This window comes from Diaphorina citri, unplaced genomic scaffold (genome assembly GCF_000475195.1).
Source record: "Diaphorina citri unplaced genomic scaffold, Diaci psyllid genome assembly version 1.1 scaffold3015, whole genome shotgun sequence".
Classification (NCBI taxonomy): Eukaryota; Metazoa; Arthropoda; class Insecta; order Hemiptera; family Psyllidae; genus Diaphorina; species Diaphorina citri.
In genome coordinates, this window is record NW_007380427.1 from 28,952 (window position 1) to 55,082 (window position 26,131).

Sequence of the window (26,131 nt, forward strand, 5' to 3'; positions counted from 1 at the left end):
TACTTTTTGAAATTTAAATGCCGCCACTGATCGCTACTCAGTTGTATCACTAATTTGATCGGTGTAACACGGAAACTATGTAGATACTAGAGATCATTTCAGACTTGGTTATAGAACATGGGTTTTTCATCAGAAGAGGCTAAATAAAAACAGCAGAAAAGGTGTTAAAATAAACTCACTTAAGTGTTTTTTTTTTTTTTTTTTTTTTTTTTTTTCACGATTATTTACTCCATCTTTATCTTTTTCCCAGATCACAATGCTCAACACATTAGAGAATGTGAACCTTTCATTGCAAAAACCTATGGGGGACCCAACTGCCAGTCAATCACCATCCAAGGAACCAGCTCCTAAACTAGATAACCAAATCTCCCGCCGAATTATCAAGTATGGGGACGGCCAACCACTCCTACAAGGAATGATGAGAACTCCGTCGCTCCAGTAGTACTAACCGTCCCAGCTAAAACCGATTTACCCATCAAGGAACCCCTCAAATCCAAGCTCTACAACACCATTCCCCCACACACTGGCCTTCCCATCATCCCCGCCAACCACATCCCTGAAAACCCTTTCATCCCATCCAATCCGCAAAATGGACCCATCCTCCCAAATGTCAACCACGCGCTCCCCATCCTCCCTAACCAAGTCTCGGGAAGCTCTTTCAGTTCTTCCAGCTCCAGCGGAAGTTTCATGGGAAGCCAAGCGTTCGAATCCTCTTCAGTCAGCGTTAGGCCCGGACCAAACGGAACAGTCATCATCGAGGTACATCACCAAACGGGGAACTCCCCACCCGAGGTAACTATTACTGTGGAGAAACTACCAGACCATACGCTGCAAGTGTTCCAACCTCAGGATGGCGTGTATCGTGTACAACCGCAATATCTAGACCAAGAAATGCTTTATCCTGTGAACCACGAAGCACTTCGGGACACCCTGGAGATGATATTGGAAAATGAAGAGGACCGGGATGGAAAAAACCTCGGACATATCATCAACCTGCTTGAAGAGATCAAGAGACGCATTGATCTGTTCAAGAACGACATCGCGGAAGTTTTGGCGCCTTTGAATGTGGGTGCCAATGGAGCTCTAACTCCAGCTCAACCTGTTGTAGAGGAAACAGCCAAACCTGAAGAAACCCCTAAACCTGAAAAGCCTGCTGAAGCCAAGCCTGAGAAGCCTGCTACAAGTGACGTAAAACCAGAAGGAAAACCCGAGGAACCCTCCAAAACCGAAGACAAGCCCAAACCCGACACCTCCAGCAAACCTGTCGAACCAGCAAAATCCGAAACACCCACGAAAACTGACGAAAAACCTACAACACCGACCAAACCTGAAAAGCCTGAAGTCCCAGCAAAACCAGAGCCAGCCAAAACCCACCCAAGTCCAAGAAACACTAGAACCCGTCGTAGTCCGTACAGAGGCTTTGGAGGACCTTACGGGGGTAATTTTTTAGGATACGGAGGGGCCTACGGAAGTCTATACGGCGTAGGCTATGGCGGAGGTTACGCAGGTGGCTATCCTTATTATGGAGGCGTCGGTGGGTATCCTTACTATGGAGGTTATAATGGTGGGTTTAGACCGATCTATGGTTATGGGGGACTGTTGGGTTGAGTCGAGATCAAGTTAGTTCCAGCTATTAGCTATTCCACAAAGAACTTTGTGCCAGTTATGACGTAATATTACAGACGGAAACTTTGCAGGATTTGGTCTATTAGTAGTCCAACTGGAGAGGTGGCGTCATTTTTTCAGGACATTTTCCATATGTTTGCATGTTTGCAATAATGAGAACCTCCAAAATAATAGGTAAAAGTAGAACTAAAAAAAAAAAAAAAAAAAAAAATAATAATAAAAAAAATCAGTTAAGATTATTACATCAGTTTTGTTACAGTAAGACCCTAGTTAGATAATAGAATGTGTTTATTTAATTATCTATCTTTTTTCCAGGAAAGAAAATGTCAGACTGCCAATATTTATCAAGAAAATAGTTGCTGATCAAAACATCTATGTGACAAGCAAAAACAAATTTGAAGTTGGAAACAGTAGCAAACAAACTGAATTCCCAGCAGCAGATGAAAAAAAATCAGATAATAGAATGTGTTTATTTAATTCTCTATCTTTTTTCCAGGAAAGAAAATGTCAGACTGCCAATATTTATCAAGAAAATACTTGCTGATCAAAACATCTATGTGACAAGCAAAAACAAATTTGAAGTTGGAAACAGTAGCAAACAAACTGAATTCCCAGCAGCAGATGACTATTTGATGTCTGTTGAAAATGATCCAAACATCATCAACAAACAACCACCTGTGAATGAAACTCCAAATGATTCCGATCATAATGGAAACACAAGTAATGATGAATCTAATGATCCAGTGTGGATACCTGATGCATCTCCTAAAACATCTAATAGAAATAGAAGAAGAGACAAAAAGAACAAAGTTGAAAAGGGAAAGAGCCTGAATGTTACAAAGAAAACTGTTAGTCAAACAGAACCCAAATGTTATCAAGATCCTTTTGACAAACTTCTGAGTGAACAAAATGAGCAAAAGAAAGAAAATGATGGTCAGAAGGAAATCAAAGAAAAAATTGACCAAAAGAAAGTTAAAGAGATAAGCCAAACCCCTTTATCTGATACAGAAAAGGAAGAAAATGAAGACTTGTTTATTGTAAACAGAGTGGAAAGAAATAAAAGGAAAATTTCAATTAACTTTGATAGTGAAAGTAGCTCCACAGCAACAGAATGTGACAAATTTGATGAAGAAAGTTCCAATGAACCAAGTTCAACACAACTAAGATGTGTCTCTAAAACTTATCCGAACAAAACAAAGAACATTTCAGATGTCATGTCTGTTGAAAATGATCCAAACATCATCAACAAACAACCACCTGCGAATGAAACTCCAAATGATTCCGATCATAATGGAAACACAAGTAATGATGAATCTAATGATCCAGTGTGGATACCTGATGCATCTCCTAAAACATCTAATAGAAATAGAAGAAGAGACAAAAAGAACAAAGTTGAAAAGGGAAAGAGCCTGAATGTTACAAAGAAAACTGTTAGTCAAACAGAACCCAAATGTTATCAAGATCCTTAAATCTAATGATCCAGTGTGGATACCTGATGCGTCTCCTAAAACATCTAATAGAAATAGAAGAAGAGACAAAAAGAACAAAGTTGAAAAAGAAAAGAGCCTGAATGTTACAAAGAAAACTGTTAGTCAAACAGAACCCAAATGTTATGAAGATCCTTTTGACAAACTCCTAAGTGAACAAAATGAGCAAAAGAAAGAAAATGATGGTCAGAAGGAAATTGAAGAAAAAATTGACCAAAAGAAGGTTAAAGAGATAAGCCAAACCCCTTTATCTGATACAGAAAAGGAAGAAAATGAAGACTTGTTTATTGTAAACAGAGTGGAAAGAAATAAAAGGAAAATTTCAATCAACCTTGATAGTGAAAGTAGCTCCACAGCAACAGAATGTGGAAAGGAATGTGACAAATTTGATGAAGAAAATTCTAATGAAGAAAGTTCCAATGAACCAAGTTCAACACAACTAAGATGTGTCTCTAAAACTTATCCGAACAAAACAAAGAACATTTCAGATGTACATATTCATGAGAAAAGTGCTGCCTCTATTTTTGACTTTGATGAGTATGTTGAAGAAAGTTGTAAAGCCACTCTACTGAACAAGTATGCACTGCTGAGGAACAGAAAACGTATGAAACCCAAAGATGACATTGGAGATAATGAAGATAAAGAAGAAGATGAACTGGAGTTGTTCAAAGATAGCAAGAAAACAGATACCAAGGTTAGTTCAAGAAAAAGAATCAAACAAACGGACAGCAAAACGGTAGACATTGATAAAACAGAAATATCTAAAGACAATGAACAACAGTCCAAGCGAACTCGAAAACAGTTAGGAGTCAACAAGAACACAAGTGAAATTGAAAACCTCATTCGAAGCAAAAAGTTGAAAGTGGACAAAGATATAGAAAACGAAGATGGCTCAACCGAGAAAAAAGAAATCCCAATTGATGGTTTGAATCCAAAGGAAATAGACAAAATCCTCAATGAAGATAAACAACTCAACGTTGTACCTAGAAGTACAAGACAGAGGAAAAACTCGAAAATTGAGGATACAGTCAAAGCTGAGAGTACGAAACATGAACCAAGTGTTAAAAATCCACCAAGACAAGTGAGAACTAAAACCCTCAGTGAAACATCTACAGACACAAATGTCATGGACACAAACAAAAACACCAATGGAGAAACAAATGAAGCTGCCAAAACCAAACGAACAACCAGAGCAACTCCAAGGAGCGTTAACAAAAACGCCAAGACAACTGAAAGTAACATTGAACCAACTAAAAGCACAGAACCTGTTTCCAGTGAAGAAAAGTCTATCACACCCATACGGAAACCAGGCAAACGTTTGCTAAAACCAACTAGTATACCTGAGGATAACAGTGCTACCTCAACCAGTACAGGGGAATATCTAACACCTCTGAGTAACACACCAGGTGATGTAGCTACCCCTCGTGAGGGATTAGATGAAGGATTAACCACACCCAAATCCAGACATGCATTCAAAGTACCAGATAACAATGCAACCCCTGTAGCGAAAACTAAGAAAGAAACTACGAAGAAAAATGCTGTGAAAACTCCATCCACTCTGGCTGATGCAAAGAAAGATACAGCTACTCTTAAAACTCCATCTGCTGTAGCTACTGGGAAGAAAGATACGGTTGTGAAAACTCCTGTTACTCCAGCAACAGTAAAGAGGAATCCACTGCTCAATGCAATGTATAAGAGAAATGTCAAGGGAGAAACACCGCTACATATGGCTTGTAAGGTAAAGATTTCACTACTTTTTTTTCCTTCTAAACAAGTGCTATCGATAGGCAATATAGGTACCTATGCATAATAGCATTCTTGTCCCTTGTCAAATCTGCCCATTTCTTACTTCATTGTAGTTTTGTATATTCCTCATGAGTTGTATGTTAAAAAATGTAGATCTTTCTAAACAAGTGCTATCGATAATCAATATAGGTAGGCATAATGGCATTCTTGTCCCTTGTCAAATCTGCCCATTTCTTACTTCATTGTAGTTTTGTATATTCCTCATGAGTTGTATGTTAAAAAAATGTAGATTTCTCCTGTTTTAGGTTCTGAAGCAGTGTAAGAGCTCCATAAAATAATTATTTCTTTGAACTTGAATGTTTCAAGTAGGTAAACTCTCTGATATTTGTACTAAGATCGGATTGGTTTTGGTTTTCAGAAAGACACAAACAAAGTACTATCCCTACTGAAGAACAATATGAATCCCAATGTGAAGGATAACGCAGGCTGGACTCCTCTGGTAAGTGATACAACATTGACTCACAAGCTTGAGGTTGTGGCTTCGATTTGAAGCAGGCTTTTCCCTTCTCAAATCTGCCAATGTTGCACGTTGGCAAGTTTGTCCCATCCATGTAGCTGGTGAATCAACAGCAGAACACTAGAAAGAAACTCTTTTAAATACTTATTTACAATTTATTAATGCAAATTTTTGAGGATGATGAGAATCGAACCTGGGACCTTCTGCATGGAAAACAAGCGTTACCATTGAGCCAACCTTGTCCTTTTTTAATTTTGTCCCCAATGAGACCTAACTTTATCCCTTTCACTCCCTCTGTCCCCCCAGCACGACGCAGTGAGCATTGGTAACGAGAGTGTAGTGCGCCTTCTCCTAGAGGCAGGGGCACGATACATATTTACCATTTGAAGAGAAGTTTAACACCATCTGTTGCCCCAACAGGGGCTCGGTTCTCCAGGACAACTGTGAAGTCAAACTGCATAGATCTTATTCCTAATTGGGAGAGCATGAGAGAAGTAGGTACCTTCCTGAGAAAACCTTTTCTTTGGTGCTTTTTGTGCAAATAAATTAAAAACAAATGAACCAACATTAAATCTACAAACTGAAGACCCCAACTCTGATTTACTAAACCCATGATTCCTTTTGTTTCAGCAAAAATCTACCCAAACAAGCCCATCACTGTATAAACTGTCTCTCTGTATATTGCTACATGTGTGTACATAAGAATGAAGTATGTCCAAAGTGTCATGCAAAATATTGCGATAAATCTTATCTGAAATATTATGAACTTGGAGACGCCAATGTTGAGTTTATTTACTCCATGGTGAATCAATTACAGTAAGTAGATTTTCTCAAAATGTTGGGGATTCCAATCTTTTATGGCTAAAGTGTTCTAAATTTTACATGAAACTCTCCAAAAAAGTTAGGAAACTTGGTGATAGGTAGATCTAAATAATAATAATAATAATAATAATAATAATAATAATAATAATAATAATAATAATAATAATAATAATAATAATAATAATAATAATAATAATAATAATAATAATAATAATAATAATAATAATAATAATAATAATAATAATAATAATAATAATAATAATAATAATAATAATAATAATAATAATAATAATAATAATAATAATAATAATAATAATAATAATAATAATAATAATAATAATAATAATAATAATAATAATAATAATAATAATAATAATAATCCTCACTGCTGTAATTGAAGACTGAAAAATTAGATAATTGGTGGATGTGTCCATTTCACTATCCATTTCTCACTTCTGGAACTAGTGCAACTGAAGAATGAAAACTATAGAAAATTAGTGGATGTCCCAATTTCACCATCCATTTCTCACTGCTGTAACTGGAAGCCTGGCCTATTCAACGGCCTGCAAGTCTACCTCACCAAGCCATGGCCTACATCCTCCCATCATATGAAATACTATACATTAATCATATATGTACATGTCTAATCACCTCCATTTCATTTCCCCTAGCTGCCTGGCCTATTCAACGGCCTGCAAGTCTACCTCACCAAGCCATGGCCTACATCCTCCCATCATATGAAATACTATACATTAATCATATATGTACATGTCTAATCACCTCCATTTCATTTCCCCTAGCTGCCTGGCCTATTCAACGGCCTGCAAGTCTACCTCACCAAGCCATGGCCTACATCCTCCCATCATATGAAATACTATACATTAATCATATATGTACATGTCTAATCACCTCCATTTCATTTCCCCTAGCTGCCTGGCCTATTCAACGGCCTGCAAGTCTACCTCACCAAGCCATGGCCTACATCCTCCCATCATATGAAATACTATACATTAATCATATATGTACATGTCTAATCACCTCCATTTCATTTCCCCTAGCTGCCTGGCCTATTCAACGGCCTGCAAGTCTACCTCACCAAGCCATGGCCTACATCCTCCCATCATATGAAATACTATACATTAATCATAAATGTACATGTCTAATCACCTCCATTTCATTTCCCCTAGCTGCCTGGCCTATTCAACGGCCTGCAAGTCTACCTCACCAAGCCATGGCCTACATCCTCCCATCATATGAAATACTATACATTAATCATATATGTACATGTCTAATCACCTCCATTTCATTTCCCCTAGCTGCCTGGCCTATTCAACGGCCTGCAAGTCTACCTCACCAAGCCATGGCCTACATCCTCCCACGGTAGACATTGATAAAACAGAAATATCTAAAGACAATGAACAACAGTCCAAGCGAACTCGAAAACAGTTAGGAGTCAACAAGAACACAAGTGAAATTGAAAACCTCATTCGAAGCAAAAAGTTGAAAGTGGACAAAGATATAGAAAACGAAGATGGCTCAACCGAGAAAAAAGAAATCCCAATTGATGGTTTGAATCCAAAGGAAATAGACAAAATCCTCAATGAAGATAAACAACTCAACGTTGTACCTAGAAGTACAAGACAGAGGAAAAACTCGAAAAATGAGGATACAGTCAAAGCTGAGAGTACGAAACATGAACCAAGTGTTAAAAATCCACCAAGACAAGCGAGAACTAAAACCCTCAGTGAAACATCTACAGACACAAATGTCAAGGACACAAACAAAAACACCAATGGAGAAACAAATGAAGCTGCCAAAACCAAACGAACAACCAGAGCAACTCCAAGGAGCGTTAACAAAGTGAGAACTAAAACCCTCAGTGAAACATCTACAGACACAAATGTCATGGACACAAACAAAAACACCAATGGAGAAACAAATGAAGCTGCCAAAACCAAACGAACAACCAGAGCAACTCCAAGGAGCGTTAACAAAAACGCCAAGACAACTGAAAGTAACATTGAACCAACTAAAAGCATAGAACCTGTTTCCAGTGAAGAAAAGTCTATCACACCCATACGGAAACCAGGCAAACGTTTGCTAAAACCAACTAGTATACCTGAGGATAACAGTGCTACCTCAACCAGTACAGGGGAATATCTAACACCTCTGAGTAACACACCAGGTGATGTAGCTACCCCTCGTGAGGGATTAGATGAAGGATTAACCACACCCAAATCCAGACATGCATTCAAAGTACCAGATAACAATGCAACCCCTGTAGCGAAAACTAAGAAAGAAACTACGAAGAAAAATGCTGTGAAAACTCCATCCACTCTGGCTGATGCAAAGAAAGATACAGCTACTCTTAAAACTCCATCTACTGGGAAGAAAGATACGGTTGTGAAAACTCCTGTTACTCCAGCGACAGTAAAGAGGAATCCACTGCTCAATGCAATGTATAAGAGAAATGTCAAGGGAGAAACACCGCTACATATGGCTTGTAAGGTAAAGATTTCACTACTTTTTTTTCCCTTCTAAACAAGTGCTATCGATAGGTAGGCATAATAGCATTCTTGTCCCTTGTCAAATCTGCCCATTTCTTAGGGTATACCTAAAAAACTGATTACACAAAATTCAACTGATTGGCCATAAGGAGTGCGAAAATTAGCTGACTGACCATAAGGCAATACTTACTTCATTGTAGTTTTGTATATTCCTCATGAGTTGTATGTTGAAAAATGTAGATTTCTCCTTTTTTAGGTTCTGAAGCAGTGTAAGAGCTCCATAAAATAATTATTTCTTTGAACTTGAATGTTTCAAGTAGGTAAACTCTCTGATATTTGTACTAAGATAATCTCAACGCATTTCGGATTGGTTTTGGTTTTCAGAAAGACACAAACAAAGTACTATCCCTACTGAAGAACAATATGAATCCCAATGTGAAGGATAACGCAGGCTGGACTCCTCTGGTAAGTGATACAACATTGACTCACAAGCTTGAGGTTGTGGCTTCGATTTGAAGCGGGCTTATCCCTTCTCAAAACTGCCAATGTTGCACGTTGGCAAGTTTGTCCCATCCATGTAGCTGGTGAATCAACAGAAGAACACTAGAAAGAAACTCTTTTAAATACTTATTTACAATCTCACAAACTTGAGGTTGTGGCTTCGATTTGAAGCGGGCTTTTCCCTTCTCAAAACTGCCAATGTGGCACGTTGGCAAGTTTGTCCCATCCATGTAGCTGGTGAATCAACAGAAGAACACTAGAAAGAAACTCTTTTAAATACTTATTTACAATTTATTAATGCAAATTTTTGAGGATGATGAGAATCGAACCTGGGACCTTCTGCATGGAAAACAAGAGCGTTACCATTGGGCCAACCTTGTCCTTTTTTAATTTTGTCCCCAATGACACCTAACTTTATCCCTTTCACTTCCTCTGTCCCCCAGCACGACGCAGTGAGCATTGGTAACGAGAGTGTAGTGCGCCTTCTCCTAGAGGCAGGGGCACTAGTGAATGTACCAGGGCTGCGGGACCTTCTGCATGGAAAACAAGAGCGTTACCATTGGGCTTTAATTTTGTCCCCAATGAGACCTAACTTTGTCCCTTTCACTCCCTCTGTCCCCCCAGCACGACGCAGTGAGCATTGGTAACGAGAGTGTAGTGCGCCTTCTCCTAGAGGCAGGGGCACTAGTGAATGTACCAGGGCTGGATAATGATACGCCTCTACATCTAGCGGCTAGAGATGTACGACCGGCCCTGGCTAAACTGTTGATACAATATGGAGCTGATGTGGACAAGAGAAATATTCAGGGACACAAACCTTTGTAAGTAAATGTCTTAATTTTACCCTTATTCACTTGTAGGGAACTGTAGTACTTACTTAAAAATAGGCCCCTATTTAGCTCAAGCCTAACTGGGTCCAAAAAACTAATCAACAATCTTCCTTTTTTATGAAATATTTGTAAAAAGAAGAAAGAAAAAAAAATTGAAAGTAAGGTGAAGTTATTCTAAGACATTCTCTGCCACTTGACACCTGTGAAAATTTATCAAAATCAGTCCAACTAATCAACAATCTTCCTTTTTTATGAAATATTTGTAAAAAGAAAAAAAAAATGTTGAAAGTAAGGTGAAGTTATTCTCATACATTCTCTGCCACTTGACACCTGTGAAAATTTATCAAAATCAGCCCAATTGTATGAGAGTTATCAAGTCATCACAAACAAACTAAATTATTCAAAAAAGGTTATTTGTACCTAAACACATAGTTGATGCGAAATAAAATATATCCTAATCATCTCTCTTCTATGCCCCTCCCCCTACAGAGAATACTTGGATGTGATTGGTCGAGACGACATCACTAATCAACAATCTTCCTTTTTTTATGAAATATTTGTAAAAAGAATAAAGAAAAAAAAATTGAAAGTAAGGTGAAGTTATTCTAAGACATTCTCTGCCACTTGACACCTGTGAAAATTTATCAAAATCAGTCCAATTGTATGAGAGTTATCAAGTCATCACAAACAAACTAAATTATTAAAAAAAGATTATTTGTACCTACACACATAGTTAGTGCGAAATAAAATATATCCTAATCATCTCTCTTCTATGCCCCTCCCCCTACAGAGAATACTTGGATGTGATCAGTCGAGACGACATCAAGACGGACATCTTGACAGCCCTCTCCTTGCCACGCCTGAGTGCAGCCCCACCCCCTTCTCTACCTAACTGTATAGATATAGTAATATATGCTGATCAGCTAGACAAGACCCAGACATCAGGGCTGGCACAGTTTGTTAAGACCTTGTCTAGTGGAGCAGATGTACCTATCATTGTGTCTACACTCTTACAGTGAGTATTACCTATTGAATAGAAAATATTGAGGAAAAAAAATGTGTTTTGCATAAATGCTCGTTACAAATGTCATTTCCCACAAAATACACTACGCTAAATTTTCTGACTAGACTTGGACTCGAACCACCAATCTCCAGATCCAAAGTCAGAATGAGACTGAAAAGTCCGTTTCCTCCTGCAGTCTGAACCAAACCCAAACCGAAAGGAAAATCAGCTTCAGCCTGGCTAGCTGAAGGTTACAAAGGGTTCATCATGCTTCAAAGGAATGTTTTGCATAAATGCTCGTCACAAATGTCATTTCCCTCAAAATACATTACGCTAAATTTTCTGACTAGACTTGGACTCGAACCACCAATCTCCAGATCCAAAGTCAGAATGAGACTGAAAAGTCCCTTTCCTCCCGCAGTCTAAACCAAACCCAAACCGAAAGGAAAATCAGCTTCAGCCTGGCTAGCTGAAGGTTACAATGTTACAAAGGGATGCTTCAAAGGAAAAGCACAGGTCCTCATGATGGTTGACTGCTTTACGGGACGGGCCAAGTAATCTTGGCCTAGAGACAATCAACCACCCTTGGTGCAACAACACCATTACAACAACAATAACAATTACAAGAACATATTATATTCCCGTTTGATTTCAGATCTAACGTGAACATCCTACTAGTGAATGGTACACCAGAGCGTACCTGTATAGCTACATGCAATGTACTCCGTCAAAGGAAAAGCATAGGTTCTCATGATGGTTGACTGCTTTTCGGGACGGGCCAAGTAATCTTGGCCTAGAGACAATCAACCATCCTTAGTGCAGCAACACCATTATAACAAATACAAGAACATATACTCCCGTTTGATTTCAGATCTAACGTGAACATCCTACTAGTGAATGGTACACCAGAGCGTACCTGTATAGCCACTTGCAATGTACTCCGCCAAAGGAAAAGCACAGGTCCTCATGATGGTTGACTGCGGTTCGGGACGGGCCAAGTAATCTTGGCCTAGAGACAAGCAACCACCCTTGGTGCAGCAACACCATTAGAACAACAATAACAAATACAAGAACATATACTCCCGTTTGATTTCAGATCTAACGTGAACATCCTACTAGTGAATGGTACTCCAGAGCGTACCTGTATAGCCACTTGCAATGTACTCCGTGCTATTCTGTCTGGTATCAAAGCTGTAGATTATACATGGATATCCCGTAGCTTGGAGATAGGCAAGGTTCTGCCTGTGGAGGAGTTTGAGATCCTGGGCACTGTGGATTATCCACTGGCCAAACCATTCCATAGGAGTCGGGAGAATAAGGAGAACCTTGTAAGTGAATCGAGATGAGTAGGAAATAGTAGGTACTTGTTTTATCTAGGAATTTCTCAATAACAATACTCTTCAACACAATGTTGCATACTGTCGGCAAAGGGCTTTGGAGTTTTTTTTTTATCCAAAGCCCTTGAAAAAGGGGATTTATCTAAAAAGGTAATATTTATGAAATCAAACATTTTTTCTTCTAAAAGTTTTTTTTTGTGCCTTTCCTGGAGGAGCTCTTCCACCCAACCACGAAAATTCTGAAAAAGGTTTGTCTTTCTAAGTTGTACATGTCTAATCACCTCCAAAATCGAGATGAGTAGGAAATAGTACTTACTTGTTTTATCTAGGAATTTCTCAATAACAATACTCTTCAACAAAAGCCAAAGCCTTAAGGACTTTGGAGTTTTATTTTTATCCAAAGCCCTTAAAAAAGGGAATTTATCTAAAAAGGTAATATTTATGAAATCAAACATTTTTTCTTCTCCTGAAAGTTTTTTTTCCCCCCTGGAGGAGCTCTTCCACCCAACCACGAAAAATCTGAAAAAGGTTTGTCTTTCTAAGTTGTACATGTCTAATCACCTCCATTTCATTTCCTCTAGCTGCCTGGCCTATTCAACGGCCTGCAAGTCTACCTCACCAAGCCATGGCCTACATCCTCCCCCCTCTCCTCTGAAGACATGCGTGATATATTCAAGCGAGGGGGCGCCACATTACTGAATCGTGAACCGGACCCCGAGTCTATGAACCTCAGCGAGTCCAGTGTGATGTATCACGTGAATAGGCCCCAGCATCGCCTGTATAACCTGAGCCAAGCTATAGTGTACAGTGAGGAGGCCCTACCTAGACGGCTGTATAATATGGAACATGTGAAGGCACTGGGGTTGAGCTGGGTCAGAGCCTGTGTGGAACAGTTTGAGATAGTCCAACCTAAATCACCTTATGAACAATAGAGGTCTGGACTCTATTGATCATTTACATGTGCCGAAATCCCAGGTAAATTTTGCCTATTCACACTTAAAGTACAAATGTTAGCCCCCTCGAAAATATTTCGCAATACATACATAGGTATGTTCTAAACAAGTAACCTCCCGTGGCCGAGTGTTTATCACATTAGTCTTGCACGCCAGAGGCCCGGGTTCGATTCCCGGCGAGGTCGAAGTTTTTACGGCTCTGTGCTTAGAGTTCGGGGTGCGCTCCGCCTCGTGAGGACATTTGAGGATCTACTTCATTGGGGTAGCGGCATTACCAGTACCAAATAATTTTCGTATCGCCTTGTTTCCCTGTCTTTATATTCCAAGTTACTTTATGATATTTTGTGTAGAGATTTTGTAAATCCCTTATTTTCCCTCCAATTTATTCCCAATGTTCAAACGTAATATTTCGTCATATCAAGTTTTTGTACTTTTGTTACTTTTTATAAATTAATAAAATCAAAATTTGCTCTTATTTTTTCGAATAACAAATAGTTTAAGAGTTTTTTCATTGAATTAATTATTTTATCGTTGAAAAAGCGTCCTGATTTATTGAGAAATTTTCGTACATATCGAGTATTTAAAGTTTTTGCTTCATTAAAAGCGGTCTAATCATTCGAGAGAGTTATGTTGAAATAAACCAATTGAAATCTTCGTGTTAACACTAAAGTAAGTAGGTATGTAGGTTATTAGATTAGGTAGGTACAGCCCCGCTCTCCCTCCCTCTCCTCTTTCTCGCTCTCTTCTCTCCCTCTTTATCTCTCTCTCTCCCCTTCTCTTCTATAAATTAATCATGCATTCCTTTTGTGCACTTTTATCATTTTTGTTTCAATATTTCATTGTATAATATGGAACATGTAAAGGCACTGGGGTTGAGCTGGGTACGAGCTTGTGTGGAACAGTTTGAGATAGTCCAACCTAAATCACCTTATGAACAATAGAGGTCTGGACTCTATTGATCATTTACATGTGCCGAAATACTTTTCCCAGTGGAGTGGGAATCATAGCTATTCGCTATTCCACAAAGAACTTTGTGCCAGTTATGACGTAACATTACAGACGGAAACTTTACAGGATTTGGTCTATTAGTAGTCCAACTGGAGAGGTGGCGTCATTTTTTCAGGATATTTTCCATATGTTTGCATGTTTGCAATAATGAGAACCATCCAAAATAATAGGTAAAAATAACAGTATTCGTGCTTGTTAACAATTAGCACACAAGAAAAAATCATTGAAACTATAAGGATGTAAATAAAATAACAGTATTCGTGCTTGTTAACAATTAGCACACAAGAAAAAATCATTGAAACAATAAGGATGTAAATTTGCAAACTCTATACCTAAATAACTAGAATTTTGAGCAAATGAAATGATCGTATTGTATACCTAATGAAAAATAAATAATTATTTATTAACGACATGAAATACAAAGTGCTTTATTATTCATTAAAACTTGCGCGTTCTATTTCTGTCTCTCTCCAGTCTGCAATCCTTTTTGTCATCGCTTTTCGTCCATGTACGACTGTTTTATTCTGTTCAAAGTTTGCATTTATAGTGGGAACTCTGAATCTATACGCATTGGACGTAATTTTCTCGTAAAATTTGCATCTACACCAGAGCCCGCAAGGCGCGATTTTCCTCTCCTCTATGTTTTTTAAATTGATTCATTTAGAAATTGTAACTCCTTTCTAATGTGGCCCTTTTTGTTCGTAAAACAACACTATTCCTTTCAGGCATAGGTCCCAGATATACGAGAAAGTATAACTATGAGTGTACCACTCTGTAAATATCAAGCACAGAACTTATGCTGCAAGGTCAATGTAAACTAAACACAACTTTACGAGGTACTGTACATATTTGCTTTTGAAATCTCTTCAATATAATGCAACACTACAGTCAACGCTTAAGGTAAAGTGAAATGCAGTAACCTCTGAAGTTGAAGTATACCTACTTACCTACCTAGGATGTGAAGGATGTCTGAAAAAGTAAAATGAAATAAATTGAAAAATGTCTCTGGGAAAGTACAAAAATGTATAATTTTATTATGAAAAAAATATAAAAGTATAAAAAAGCATACCTATATAGGTAGACTTGTGTTCACTATTGAAAGATATCATTCTTTGTTTTGTAATTTTTACGTACAAGGTTCTTTCTGGCTTGCTCTCAAACCTGCACTTTTCAGATTAGGCTTCGGCAGTTTCAAGATAGGTATGGGTCTTGTATAAAAGTATAAAAAAGCATACCTATATAGGTAGACTTGTGTTAACTATTGAAAGATATCATTCTTTGTTTTGTAACTTTTACGTACAAGGTTCTTTCTGGCTTGCTCTCAAACCTGCACTTTTCAGATTAGGCTTCGGCAGTTTCAAGATAGGTATGGGTCTTGGCGGTTTTGATGTTATGATTTTGGACGGCAGCTTTTGCAGCTCTTTCAAATCTGGTCTCTTCGGTTTCACTACTTTGACATCACTCGTTTTAATCTCTAGATTGTCTTCAGTGTTCTTGAACGTATTTGCTGTATCACATGGTTTTTGTTCTACGCTTGCTCTGTATAGATTCTCATAGGGGTGAAAGGTAGGCCTGTCATCTTGAGCTAGCTGATTGAAATGATCGTAACTCGGATAGTTTTGTTTCAGTTGATTCTCTCGATCTTTCATTTCCGATAGACTCGCGAATCCTACCATGGGTGACATTTGACTTTGACGTGCGTCAGAGTATCCGCTCAGATCGTGTTGAGATTGAACAGATCCCAGGAGTGGGGCTCGCAGTGAGATCCCGACAGGTGGTTGCTGGGGTGATAGGATGGCCTGGGTGGGAAGTTGAACATTGTTACTAATGGAGGATCCTAGAATCTGATTTGCATTGCTATTGAACAGATCCCAGGAGTGGGGCTCGCAGTGAGATCCCCACAGGTGGTTGCTGGGGTGATAGGATGGCCTGGGTGGGAAGTTGAACATTGTTACTAATGGAGGATCCTAGAATCTGATTTGCATTGCCAGACGCACAAGGGATGTTGGCAGATTTCTGTTCAGACTCAAACGATACACTTGATTCGGATAGAGGTGCAGACTTTTTTTTTTACTTTGTTCTTTCCTCCTCCCATTCATTCTCCTCCTTTTTCTTCTTCTGCTCTTTCGCTGCCTCTTCTTTCTCTTTTCCTGCTCCGTCAATCCTTCTCTTTCTTCTACTCCTCTTCCCTTTTTCTGCCTTCTTTTTCTTCACCTTCTTCTCCTCCATACCCTTTTTTCTTCTACTCCTCTTTTTTTTCCTTTTCCTTCTCTCCTCCTCCATCTTCTCCTCATACTATTTCTCCTTCACCTTCTTCCCTCCCTCTATTTCGTTCCTCTCCTTTATTTCATCTGTGTTTTAATTTATTTCTCCTTTATTATTTAAGCATTTTAGAGAGATGTGAGCTGCTGCGCTTTTTGAGCTTTTGTTGTGTAATTTTTATACGCTTTTTTTTTGTCTTTTGTGCCACTCAAGTAGGATAGGAAGCTCACTATAGTGGAATAGTAGAACCCTTGTTAAATTCCAGAGAGAGAAGAGATGTGCATATTATTTTAAGTATATTAGGATTCTTCTGAAGAGAGCTCTTCTGTCTAAATTCTAGCCACTTAGCTAGGCAGGTACTTTTTTCATTGTGTGCCTTTTAAATTGGTAGACATGGTTTGTTTGTATGTATTTGGAAGTCTGCGTTGTAATACATAGTATAAAAACTCCCTAATGGTCACGGTCCGTCCGATTTTCTTGAAAACAAACAAGGTAACATTGAAAATTTTCCCACTATATTTTGGACTTGATTAGGTCTTGGAGAACACAAACCTTACCTAGTATTTGTGTGAACTGTAGAACTTACTCATAGAAAGGGCCCTTCCAAGAGCCCTAAATTCCCGAATAAGCTGAAAATCTAATGAGGAAAATATGTCCTTTAGGTGTTACACTTGTGTTTTAGGTGTTACACTTGTGTTTTAGGTGTTACACTTGTGTTTTAGGTGTTACACTTGTGTTTTAGGTGTTACACTTGTGTTTTAGGTGTTACACTTGTGTTTTAGGTGTTACACTTGTGTTTTAGGTGTTACACTTGTGTTTTAGGTGTTACACTTGTGTTTTAGGTGTTACACTTGTGTTTTAGGTGTTACACTTGTGTTTTAGGTGTTACACTTGTGTTTTAGGTGTTACACTTGTGTTTTAGGTGTTACACTTGTGTTTTAGGTGTTACACTTGTGTTTTAGGTGTTACACTTGTGTTTTAGGTGTTACACTTGTGTTTTAGGTGTTACACTTGTGTTTTAGGTGTTACACTTGTGTTTTAGGTGTTACACTTGTGTTTTAGGTGTTACACTTGTGTTTTAGGTGTTACACTTGTGTTTTAGGTGTTACACTTGTGTTTTAGGTGTTACACTTGTGTTTTAGGTGTTACACTTGTGTTTTAGGTGTTACACTTGTGTTTTAGGTGTTACACTTGTGTTTTAGGTGTTACACTTGTGTTTTAGGTGTTACACTTGTGTTTTAGGTGTTACACTTGTGTTTTAGGTGTTACACTTGTGTTTTAGGTGTTACACTTGTGTTTTAGGTGTTACACTTGTGTTTTAGGTGTTACACTTGTGTTTTAGGTGTTACACTTGTGTTTTAGGTGTTACACTTGTGTTTTAGGTGTTACACTTGTGTTTTAGGTGTTACACTTGTGTTTTAGGTGTTACACTTGTGTTTTAGGTGTTACACTTGTGTTTTAGGTGTTACACTTGTGTTTTAGGTGTTACACTTGTGTTTTAGGTGTTACACTTGTGTTTTAGGTGTTACACTTGTGTTTTAGGTGTTACACTTGTGTTTTAGGTGTTACACTTGTGTTTTAGGTGTTACACTTGTGTTTTAGGTGTTACACTTGTGTTTTAGGTGTTACACTTGTGTTTTAGGTGTTACACTTGTGTTTTAGGTGTTACACTTGTGTTTTAGGTGTTACACTTGTGTTTTAGGTGTTACACTTGTGTTTTAGGTGTTACACTTGTGTTTTAGGTGTTACACTTGTGTTTTAGGTGTTACACTTGTGTTTTAGGTGTTACACTTGTGTTTTAGGTGTTACACTTGTGTTTTAGGTGTTACACTTGTGTTTTAGGTGTTACACTTGTGTTTTAGGTGTTACACTTGTGTTTTAGGTGTTACACTTGTGTTTTAGGTGTTACACTTGTGTTTTAGGTGTTACACTTGTGTTTTAGGTGTTACACTTGTGTACCTAATGACATCAACATCGGGCAAACCGTTCGAGAGTTATGGTGTAACAAACAGGCAAGGAAATCCGGTTCGAGTTAAAACTTAGAATTCATTTCGTTCGATCACTAAACTAATTTTTGTTTCTACAATAATTTCGTTATCAAGAAATCATCCCTTCAGGGCTTTTGTCTAGCGTAAATATGAGATCGTCTGCCTATGATAAATAGATAACATAAAGTAGCAATAGTTTGATAGTAACTAATAACGGAGTTATTTCTCACTTTGATATTGGTGAGATAATCAGAGGCGAAGTTTACACTCTAATTTTAGAATATAAAGTTCAATCCTGCATGTGATAAATTATTTATTGTGTATGGGTAAATCCCTTTTCTTTTTATTTAAGACATAACTCCCTTTGCACGAATCAATTGATTCAAGATTTATCTTGAATCTTTAGTGTGGCAATTCTAGTCTTCCCATCCCTTTTGGGGTCGACGGATGGGGGGGGGGTATGGGGGGCCACCCTCATCCTCCACGCGTCCTCCTGTTGGCCCCGGGGGGGGGGGGGTTGGGTGGACTGGTGGTAGTGCTGTCACAAGTTTAAATTTAATCTTGTAATTGTCAAGATATGTCGAAATTTAATAATAAAGCACAATTATTACTATTACTACTTATTAACTTTCAAAGGGTCTGAATATTTTGCCCTTAAGGATTTCGAAAACGGTTGAGATAAGTGAGATAACTTAGAAGTAATGGTTGCCCATCCCGTAGTATGCCTCTTATCAGATGAGCGAGAAGAGACAAGACTTCTCATTTAGTTGCTGGGTTAACACGAGAACTCCAGAAAGTAACCTGTAGAAATATTTACAGTCGAAAAAGAAGTATAAATTTTGGTCGAGAGTGGGAATCGAACCCGGGACTTAAATAGGTTATTATGTATTAGGCTCGCACTAGTACCCCTTGTACCTAGTCAACCAGGTTCTCCTAAGCTAATGCTAATCTTCAACATGCTCTTCACACGCGCCACTGATTTGGGATGATCAGCATCATTAAGGAGTAAAAGATGACTAATTGACAGCCTAGATTATCTCCTAAACTCAAAGTTGACCTAATACCTGGAATATCTGATTCCAAATCACTACCACCATGGAGGTGACCCAAGTAACACTAAGCAGCTTGCTGCTAGCCTTTATTGTCTGTGCCGTAACAGCAACACCCATACCAAGTAAGTTTCCCTTACCATTACTAAAATAGATAGACATAGCATTAGGGCACCTTAATACATATTTTTATTTTCAAATTCACCATCTACATTAAGGGAATCTGTAGAAAGGAATGAGAAGCTTTGAGAATGAGTTGTTGGTCTTTGTTTATTTTTACTTTTTGTAAATTTAATGCCGCCACTGATCGCTACTCAGTTGTACTCATTTTGATCGGTGTAACATCGGAAACTACATAGATACTAGAGATCATTTCAGACTTGGTTATAAACGTGGGTTTTTCATTAGAAGAGGCTAAATAAGACAGCAGAAGAGGTGTTAAAATAAACTCACTTAAGTAATTTTTTTTTTCACGATTATTTACTCCATCCTTATCTTTTTCCCAGATCACAATGCTCAACACATAGAGAATGTGGAACCTTCAGTTGCAAAACCTATGGGGACCCCAACTGCCAGTCAATCACCATCCAAGGAACCAGCTCCTAAACTAGATAACCAAATATCTGCCGAATTATCAAGTATGGGGAACGCCAACCATCCTACAAGGAATGACGAGAACTCCGTCGCTCCAGTAGTACTAACCGTCCCAGCTAAAGCCGATTCCTCTGTCCTTATGTTACGTGTTATTACCTCCTAAATTGCCATGTCCACCGAGTCCAACGCCGTGAGTCCCGATACCAGAAACAAGTCCAGTCCCTACACCATGGACAAGTCCAGATGGAACCAATGGCTGTACCGGTACCACTGGTGCAATGGGTGCGTGCACCACGTTACAGGCAAGTCCTAGTGGCGCATGTGTGTGAATGTTTGAAGACACCGGAATACTGGTCCTGGCTAAGGGTGAAAGTCCAAGCAGTTCATTTTCTGGTGCAGAAGACGCGATTTCTTGTGCAGAGGTCTCAGCGGATCTAGGTTGAGATTCGAATGAAGAAGACCTGTCAGCGGGATTGAATTCCATATTGAGACTCATCGATCGATAGTTGTCTTGATTTGCTTGTTCACATTTTGATCCTTTAGGTAGCATTGGCTGACTAACTGGAAAATGAGGATGGATATAATTTGTCATTTGAACACTTGGCGAAACGTTGGCGTCAGCGTTTGCACTTCTCTCTGCTTCAGCATCGCGGCAGCTACGGCCGTCAGCGGTTCTGCAGTTCGAATCATAAGGGTAGCTAGAGCTATAAGGTCGGTACGGGTAAGGCCGTGAAGTGTACGGGTAACTGTGTGTTCCCTGATACTCATACGATGGTCTGTAAGGATATGGGCGACCCGAGTAGTAAGCGTTTCCTCTGAATTGATCCTCTTGGGAGATTGGTAACGCGAAATGGTTTGAGTTCTCTTCTAGATTTCCTTGACGTTCTTGAAATGGATGGAACAGATTGGACCAAAACGATTCTGAATTTCTTCCCTCTTGTTGAACCCAAGGCATACCAGGAGACATTCCCAGTACAATGCTTCCTTCTGAATTTCTTCCATCCGACATTTCAGCGGCCCGACATCTACCACTACGACAATCCGGATCATAGCGATCATACGGTCCAGTGTAGAGGTAAGGGCGATGAGGTTGATAAGGGTAAGGTCTGGATGGTATGTATGGGTATGTTGTAGGTCTGTAAGGGTATCTATCAGGATAATACTCATAAGCATCTCTGCTCTCAGCTGTCATGATATTCTGATCCATATTGCCACTGGTTTCTCTCCATTTTGTTTCGTCAGAGAATTCCTCAGTGGGGATTTCGTTGGTTTCGATTTCAGCGAATTTTTGAGTCTCAGCAAGTTTGTTTGCTTCTGATGACTTTTGTTGCATATTTCCTGAATAAAAAAGGACCTTACGAGACAGAGAGACATAAATAAGAACAAGAGAGAGGAGAGAGAATTCAGAGGAGGAAGAGTGAGGAGGAAGATTGATAGAAAGAGAGGGAGGATAAAGTCAAACTATAGTCTTATGAAACAAGACCCAAGGGACTTTTAATTCTTATTCTTTCTCTCTCCCTCTCCCTTCAATTCCTCTATTTCTTTCTCTTTCCATCTGCTTTTTTCTGTTTTTAATATTTTTCCTTCTTGTCTGACAGTTTTAATAAATTTCTTAAGTAGAATACATACCTACATACCTAGATATGTACAATAAATAGATATGTACTATAAATACATACCTACATACCTAGATATGTACAATAAATAGAGCTATAGAGCCGTAGCTTATAGATAGGTACTACGTATTATGCCCGCTGCTCAGGCTCAGACTGCAGTACTGACCTTCTAAAGTTCAGCATTTCTTGAAATTCCTCCATTGGCATCGTAGTTGACGAAAGGGTAAAATATGGTTTGCTCCGGAACAAAGCCGTTTCCATACTCAGCGTTCATCTGTCGTGTCTCGCCATCGTGATTATATTGGAGTTGATCAGGATTGACATAACTATTCATATTAGAAGACATAGCAGCATCCAAGTTCAAACAACACCTCCAGCAAACCTGTCGAACCAGCAAAACCCGAAACACCCACGAAAACTGACGAAAAACCTACAACACCGACCAAACCTGAAAAGCCTGAAGACCCAGCAAAACCAGAGCCAGCCAAAACCCACCCAAGTCCAAGAAACACTAGAACCCGTCGTAGTCCGTACAGAGGCTTTGGAGGACCTTACGGGGGTAATTTTTTAGGATACGGAGCAGCATTTCTTGAAATTCCTCCATTGGCATCGTAGTTGACGAAAGGGTAAAATATGGTTTGCTCCGGAACAAAGCCGTTTCCATACTCAGCGTTCATCTGTCGTGTCTCGCCATTGTGATTATATTGGAGTTGATCAGGATTGACATAACTATTCATATTAGAAGACATAGCAGCATCCAAGTTCAAATCCATGTCTTTGAAGTTATTTCTTTGAACGCCCAAAGGGTTTTCACTATCATCAATATTTCCCGATAAAATATTTCTCGCAAGTTCAAATCCATGTCTTTGAAGTTATTTCTTTGAACGCCCAAAGGGTTTTCACTATCATCAATATTTCCCGATAAAATATTTCTCGCTGTTTGACCACGTCCATTCCTAATATCATTATCTTGGTGTATCGTATTCATTTCTGCTGGCATTGGTTTCAAGGTCTTGGTCGTATCTTCTGAAGATAAAGTGTTGTGAGTCATGGGATGGTTTGATTGATAAGTTGTCTTATCATGCGTTGTAACTTGAGATTTATGTTTCTCACCATTGTGTTTGTGACTGTGCTGATGTTGCTGTTGGTTCTCTCTGTTTGTTGACTGATATTTGTAGTTGAGTGACGAGTAATAGTTTGTTCAATATTTCCCGATAAAATATTTCTCGCTGTTTGACCACGTCCATTCCTAATATCATTATCTTGGTGTATCGTGTTCATTTCTGCTGGCATTGGTTTCAAGGTCTTGGTCGTATCTTCTGAAGATAAAGTGTTGTGAGTCATGGGATGTTTTGATTGATAAGTCTTATCATGTGTTGTAACTTGAGATTTATGTTTCTCGCCATTGTGTTTGTGACTGTGCTGATGTTGCTGTTGGTTCTCTCTGTTTGTTGACTGATATTTGTAGTTGAGTGACGAGTAATAGTTTGGATCTTGCAATGGATTCAGAGACCATAGTGTCTTGTCTGGTTGAGGCTCGGTATAATAGAAGCTATTAGATCCATAGTTTTGGTTGCTGCTTATATCATACAAGTGATGATCGAGTGGTGAGCTGGGTTTGATTTCTGGACCGCATATTGTGGATGGTGGTTTGGTTGGATCGCTTTTGATTTCAAGACAAACTGTTGTGGAGCCTTTCCGCATATTGTGGATGGTGGTTTGGTTGGATCGCTTTTGATTTCAAGACAAACTGTTGTGGAGCCTTTGGATTTGTCTCGGGATTCCTCGTTGTCCATGAGAAGTTCGCTATCTGCTTCATCTTCTTCTCCGTGAGGCATTTGCACGTAGATTGAAGATAGAACATCTCTTCTCAAACGATTATGTTGGATGACTGAATCTTCATCACGGAATTTGACGTCTGTAATAACCCAAGTTAGATAATTGTTAGTAAATTTCTTCAGTTACCAAATACCTACTCCTTAAATTCAAACATCGATAAATGTATGAGTTTATTTAAATGCATTTTACAATTATTGTTAGTAAATTTCTTCAGTTACCAAATACCTACTCCTTAAATTCAAACATCGATAAATGTATGAGTTTATTTAAATGCATTTTACGAAAACCATTTATGTAATTTACTTGAGTTTATGTTCCCTACTAGGTATCTATACCTACTTCCTTTTTTGGTTTCTGTGAGCACATTAACATCAGTCTACTTAGAGTTACTTACCTTTCAGTGTGTTAGCATGATCAACATGTTTGTCATGGTATTTCTTGTTGTTATATAGGAATTTGTTGGACTTCGGGATCAAATTTTCCAACCACTGTAAATATCTACTCCTTAAATTCAAACATCGATAAATAATGTATGAGTTTATTTAAATGCATTTTAGGAAAACCATTTATGTAATTTACTTGAGTTTATGTTCCCATTGTTCCCTACTAGGTATACCTACTTCCTTTTTGGTTTCTGTGAGCACATTAACATCAGTCTACTTAGAGTTACTTACCTTTCAGTGTGTTATCATGATCAACATGTTTGTCATGGTATTTCTTGTTGTTATATAGGAATTTGTTGGACTTCGGGATCAAATTTTCCAACCACTGATTTTTCTTCCATCTTTTTATCTCCCACTCATCATCTTTATCATCGATTAAATTCTCAGCTTCATATTCTCTGTTCAATGTTAGTTTCTTACTATTTTTGATTCTGTTGTCGAGTTTTTGCTCATTCCCTTTCAGTTGTTGTTTTGGTTTCTTCTTTTTCATATCTTCAAAACTCCTGGGCATACCGTTTTCATACCTACTTCCTTTTTGGTTTCTGTGAGCACATTAACATCAGTCTACTTAGAGTTACTTGCCTTTCAGTTTGTTAGCATGATCAACATGTTTGTCATGGTATTTCTTGTTGTTATATAGGAATTTGTTGGACTTCGGGATCAAATTTTCCAACCACTGATTTTTCTTCCATCTTTTTATCTCCCACTCATCATCTTTATCATCAATTAAATTCTCAGCTTCATATTCTCTGTTCAATGTTAGCTTCTTACTATTTTTGATTCTATTGTCGAGTTTTTGCTCATTCCCTTTCAGTTGTTGTTTTGGTTTCTTCTTTTTCATATCTTCAAAACTCCTGGGCATACCGTTTTCATCGTATTTTGATTTGTTATTTTTCACTGATGGATTTTTGCCTTGGGTGTTTATTTTATTTTTCAAAGTATGGGCATATGGAGTGTTAGCCATGGCAGGTTCATTGCTGATTTGTTTCATGTATTTGTTTCCCATGAGTGCATTGTCGGCCTGGAATGGAAAACAGTATGGAATATTTCAACAGATTTATTGTAGCTGCAATAGGTAGTTTAACTTTTTCCCCCCATAAAGCGCTTTAACTCTGGAATACCAGGTCTTTCACGCCGGTTCTCGGTTGTTACATCAAATGGTAGAGGTCGATTTTTTGCAGATATGCGTAGTCTAACCTTAATCTCCTGGACGACGAACATATTATTCTTCATAATTTGCTTAGAGAAAATAAAAAAAAATCTCGTTTTACGAAGTGTGATAATCTGATAATAGACTTAGAAACTGGAGGTTGGAGATTCAAGTCTGAGTCAAAACTGGAAATAATTATGCTTTTACGTACACTTTTTTTTTACTTGTAGGTACCTACCTCTTTCAACAGGTTTAAAAAATCTCCAACTTTTCACCCCCAAAACCAAAAATCTCAATCCGAATAGGCATTTACTAGGTATTTATTTACTTACTTGAAAATCATCTACATACTTCCTGAGCACTAATATTATCACTTACCTCATTTTCTTCATCTCCAGTCTTATCTCTTCCATCATCTCCTCTTCTCCCATGTTCAATACCCTCACCAGCATATCTTCGAGCAGGAGTCTCAGCTAGTGAACGACCAATGTCATTTCCACTCCACTCACTATCATCACTATGAACGGAGTGAACGATGGACACAAGCGCCAAACACCAAACCAGTCTGGGGTCCATATTCCCCACGGTAAACTTCTCGAAAGTTATAGAAAACTCCTTGAAATGTTATCTTTATAGCACGGTCTAGAAAAATCTAGGCGATTTAGATTTTTTTCGCGATCAATTGGTAAAATTTCTAAATTTCTTGGATTCTTGAAAATGTTTACGTAAAATTCAGAATATTCTAACCCGTTAGACGGGTGGCAAGAAAGAGCTTGAGAAATGTTTGGTTTAAGTTCTTGTTTCGACTTTGGACATTTTTGTTTACAAAATTTCCGTCACTCAAGGAGGATGT

General features: G+C 38.4%; 3 protein-coding genes across 3 annotated transcripts; 2 read left to right on the plus strand and 1 right to left on the minus strand.

Annotated features, from left to right (window-relative positions):
* The first annotated feature begins 1,665 nt into the window (after window positions 1-1,665).
* LOC103519880 lies at window positions 1,666-13,801 on the plus strand. Its single transcript, XM_026831202.1, has 16 exons — window positions 1,666-1,670; window positions 2,123-2,559; window positions 2,836-2,928; window positions 3,110-4,851; window positions 5,278-5,358; window positions 5,683-5,739; window positions 5,797-5,819; window positions 6,007-6,192; window positions 7,515-8,030; window positions 8,166-8,706; window positions 9,090-9,170; window positions 9,831-10,027; window positions 10,526-10,556; window positions 10,858-11,051; window positions 12,136-12,367; window positions 12,958-13,801. The coding sequence occupies exons 1-16, from the start codon at window positions 1,666-1,668 to the stop codon at window positions 13,306-13,308; spliced, it is 4,767 nt and encodes a 1,588-aa protein (XP_026687003.1). The 3' UTR covers window positions 13,309-13,801.
* A 5,881-nt stretch (window positions 13,802-19,682) lies between these two features.
* LOC113471788 lies at window positions 19,683-20,393 on the plus strand. Its single transcript, XM_026831203.1, has 2 exons — window positions 19,683-19,761; window positions 20,143-20,393. Exons 1-2 carry the CDS (start codon window positions 19,683-19,685, stop codon window positions 20,391-20,393), a joined length of 330 nt encoding a protein of 109 aa, XP_026687004.1.
* A 1,622-nt stretch (window positions 20,394-22,015) lies between these two features.
* On the minus strand, window positions 22,016-26,039 carry LOC103519882. Its single transcript, XM_026831205.1, has 7 exons — window positions 25,657-26,039; window positions 24,972-25,149; window positions 24,360-24,620; window positions 23,609-23,764; window positions 23,309-23,540; window positions 22,698-23,018; window positions 22,016-22,205 (listed from the first exon to the last, which is right to left on the minus strand). The coding sequence occupies exons 1-7, from the start codon at window positions 25,852-25,854 to the stop codon at window positions 22,016-22,018; spliced, it is 1,536 nt and encodes a 511-aa protein (XP_026687006.1). The 5' UTR covers window positions 25,855-26,039.
* Between the last annotated feature and the right edge of the window lie 92 nt (window positions 26,040-26,131).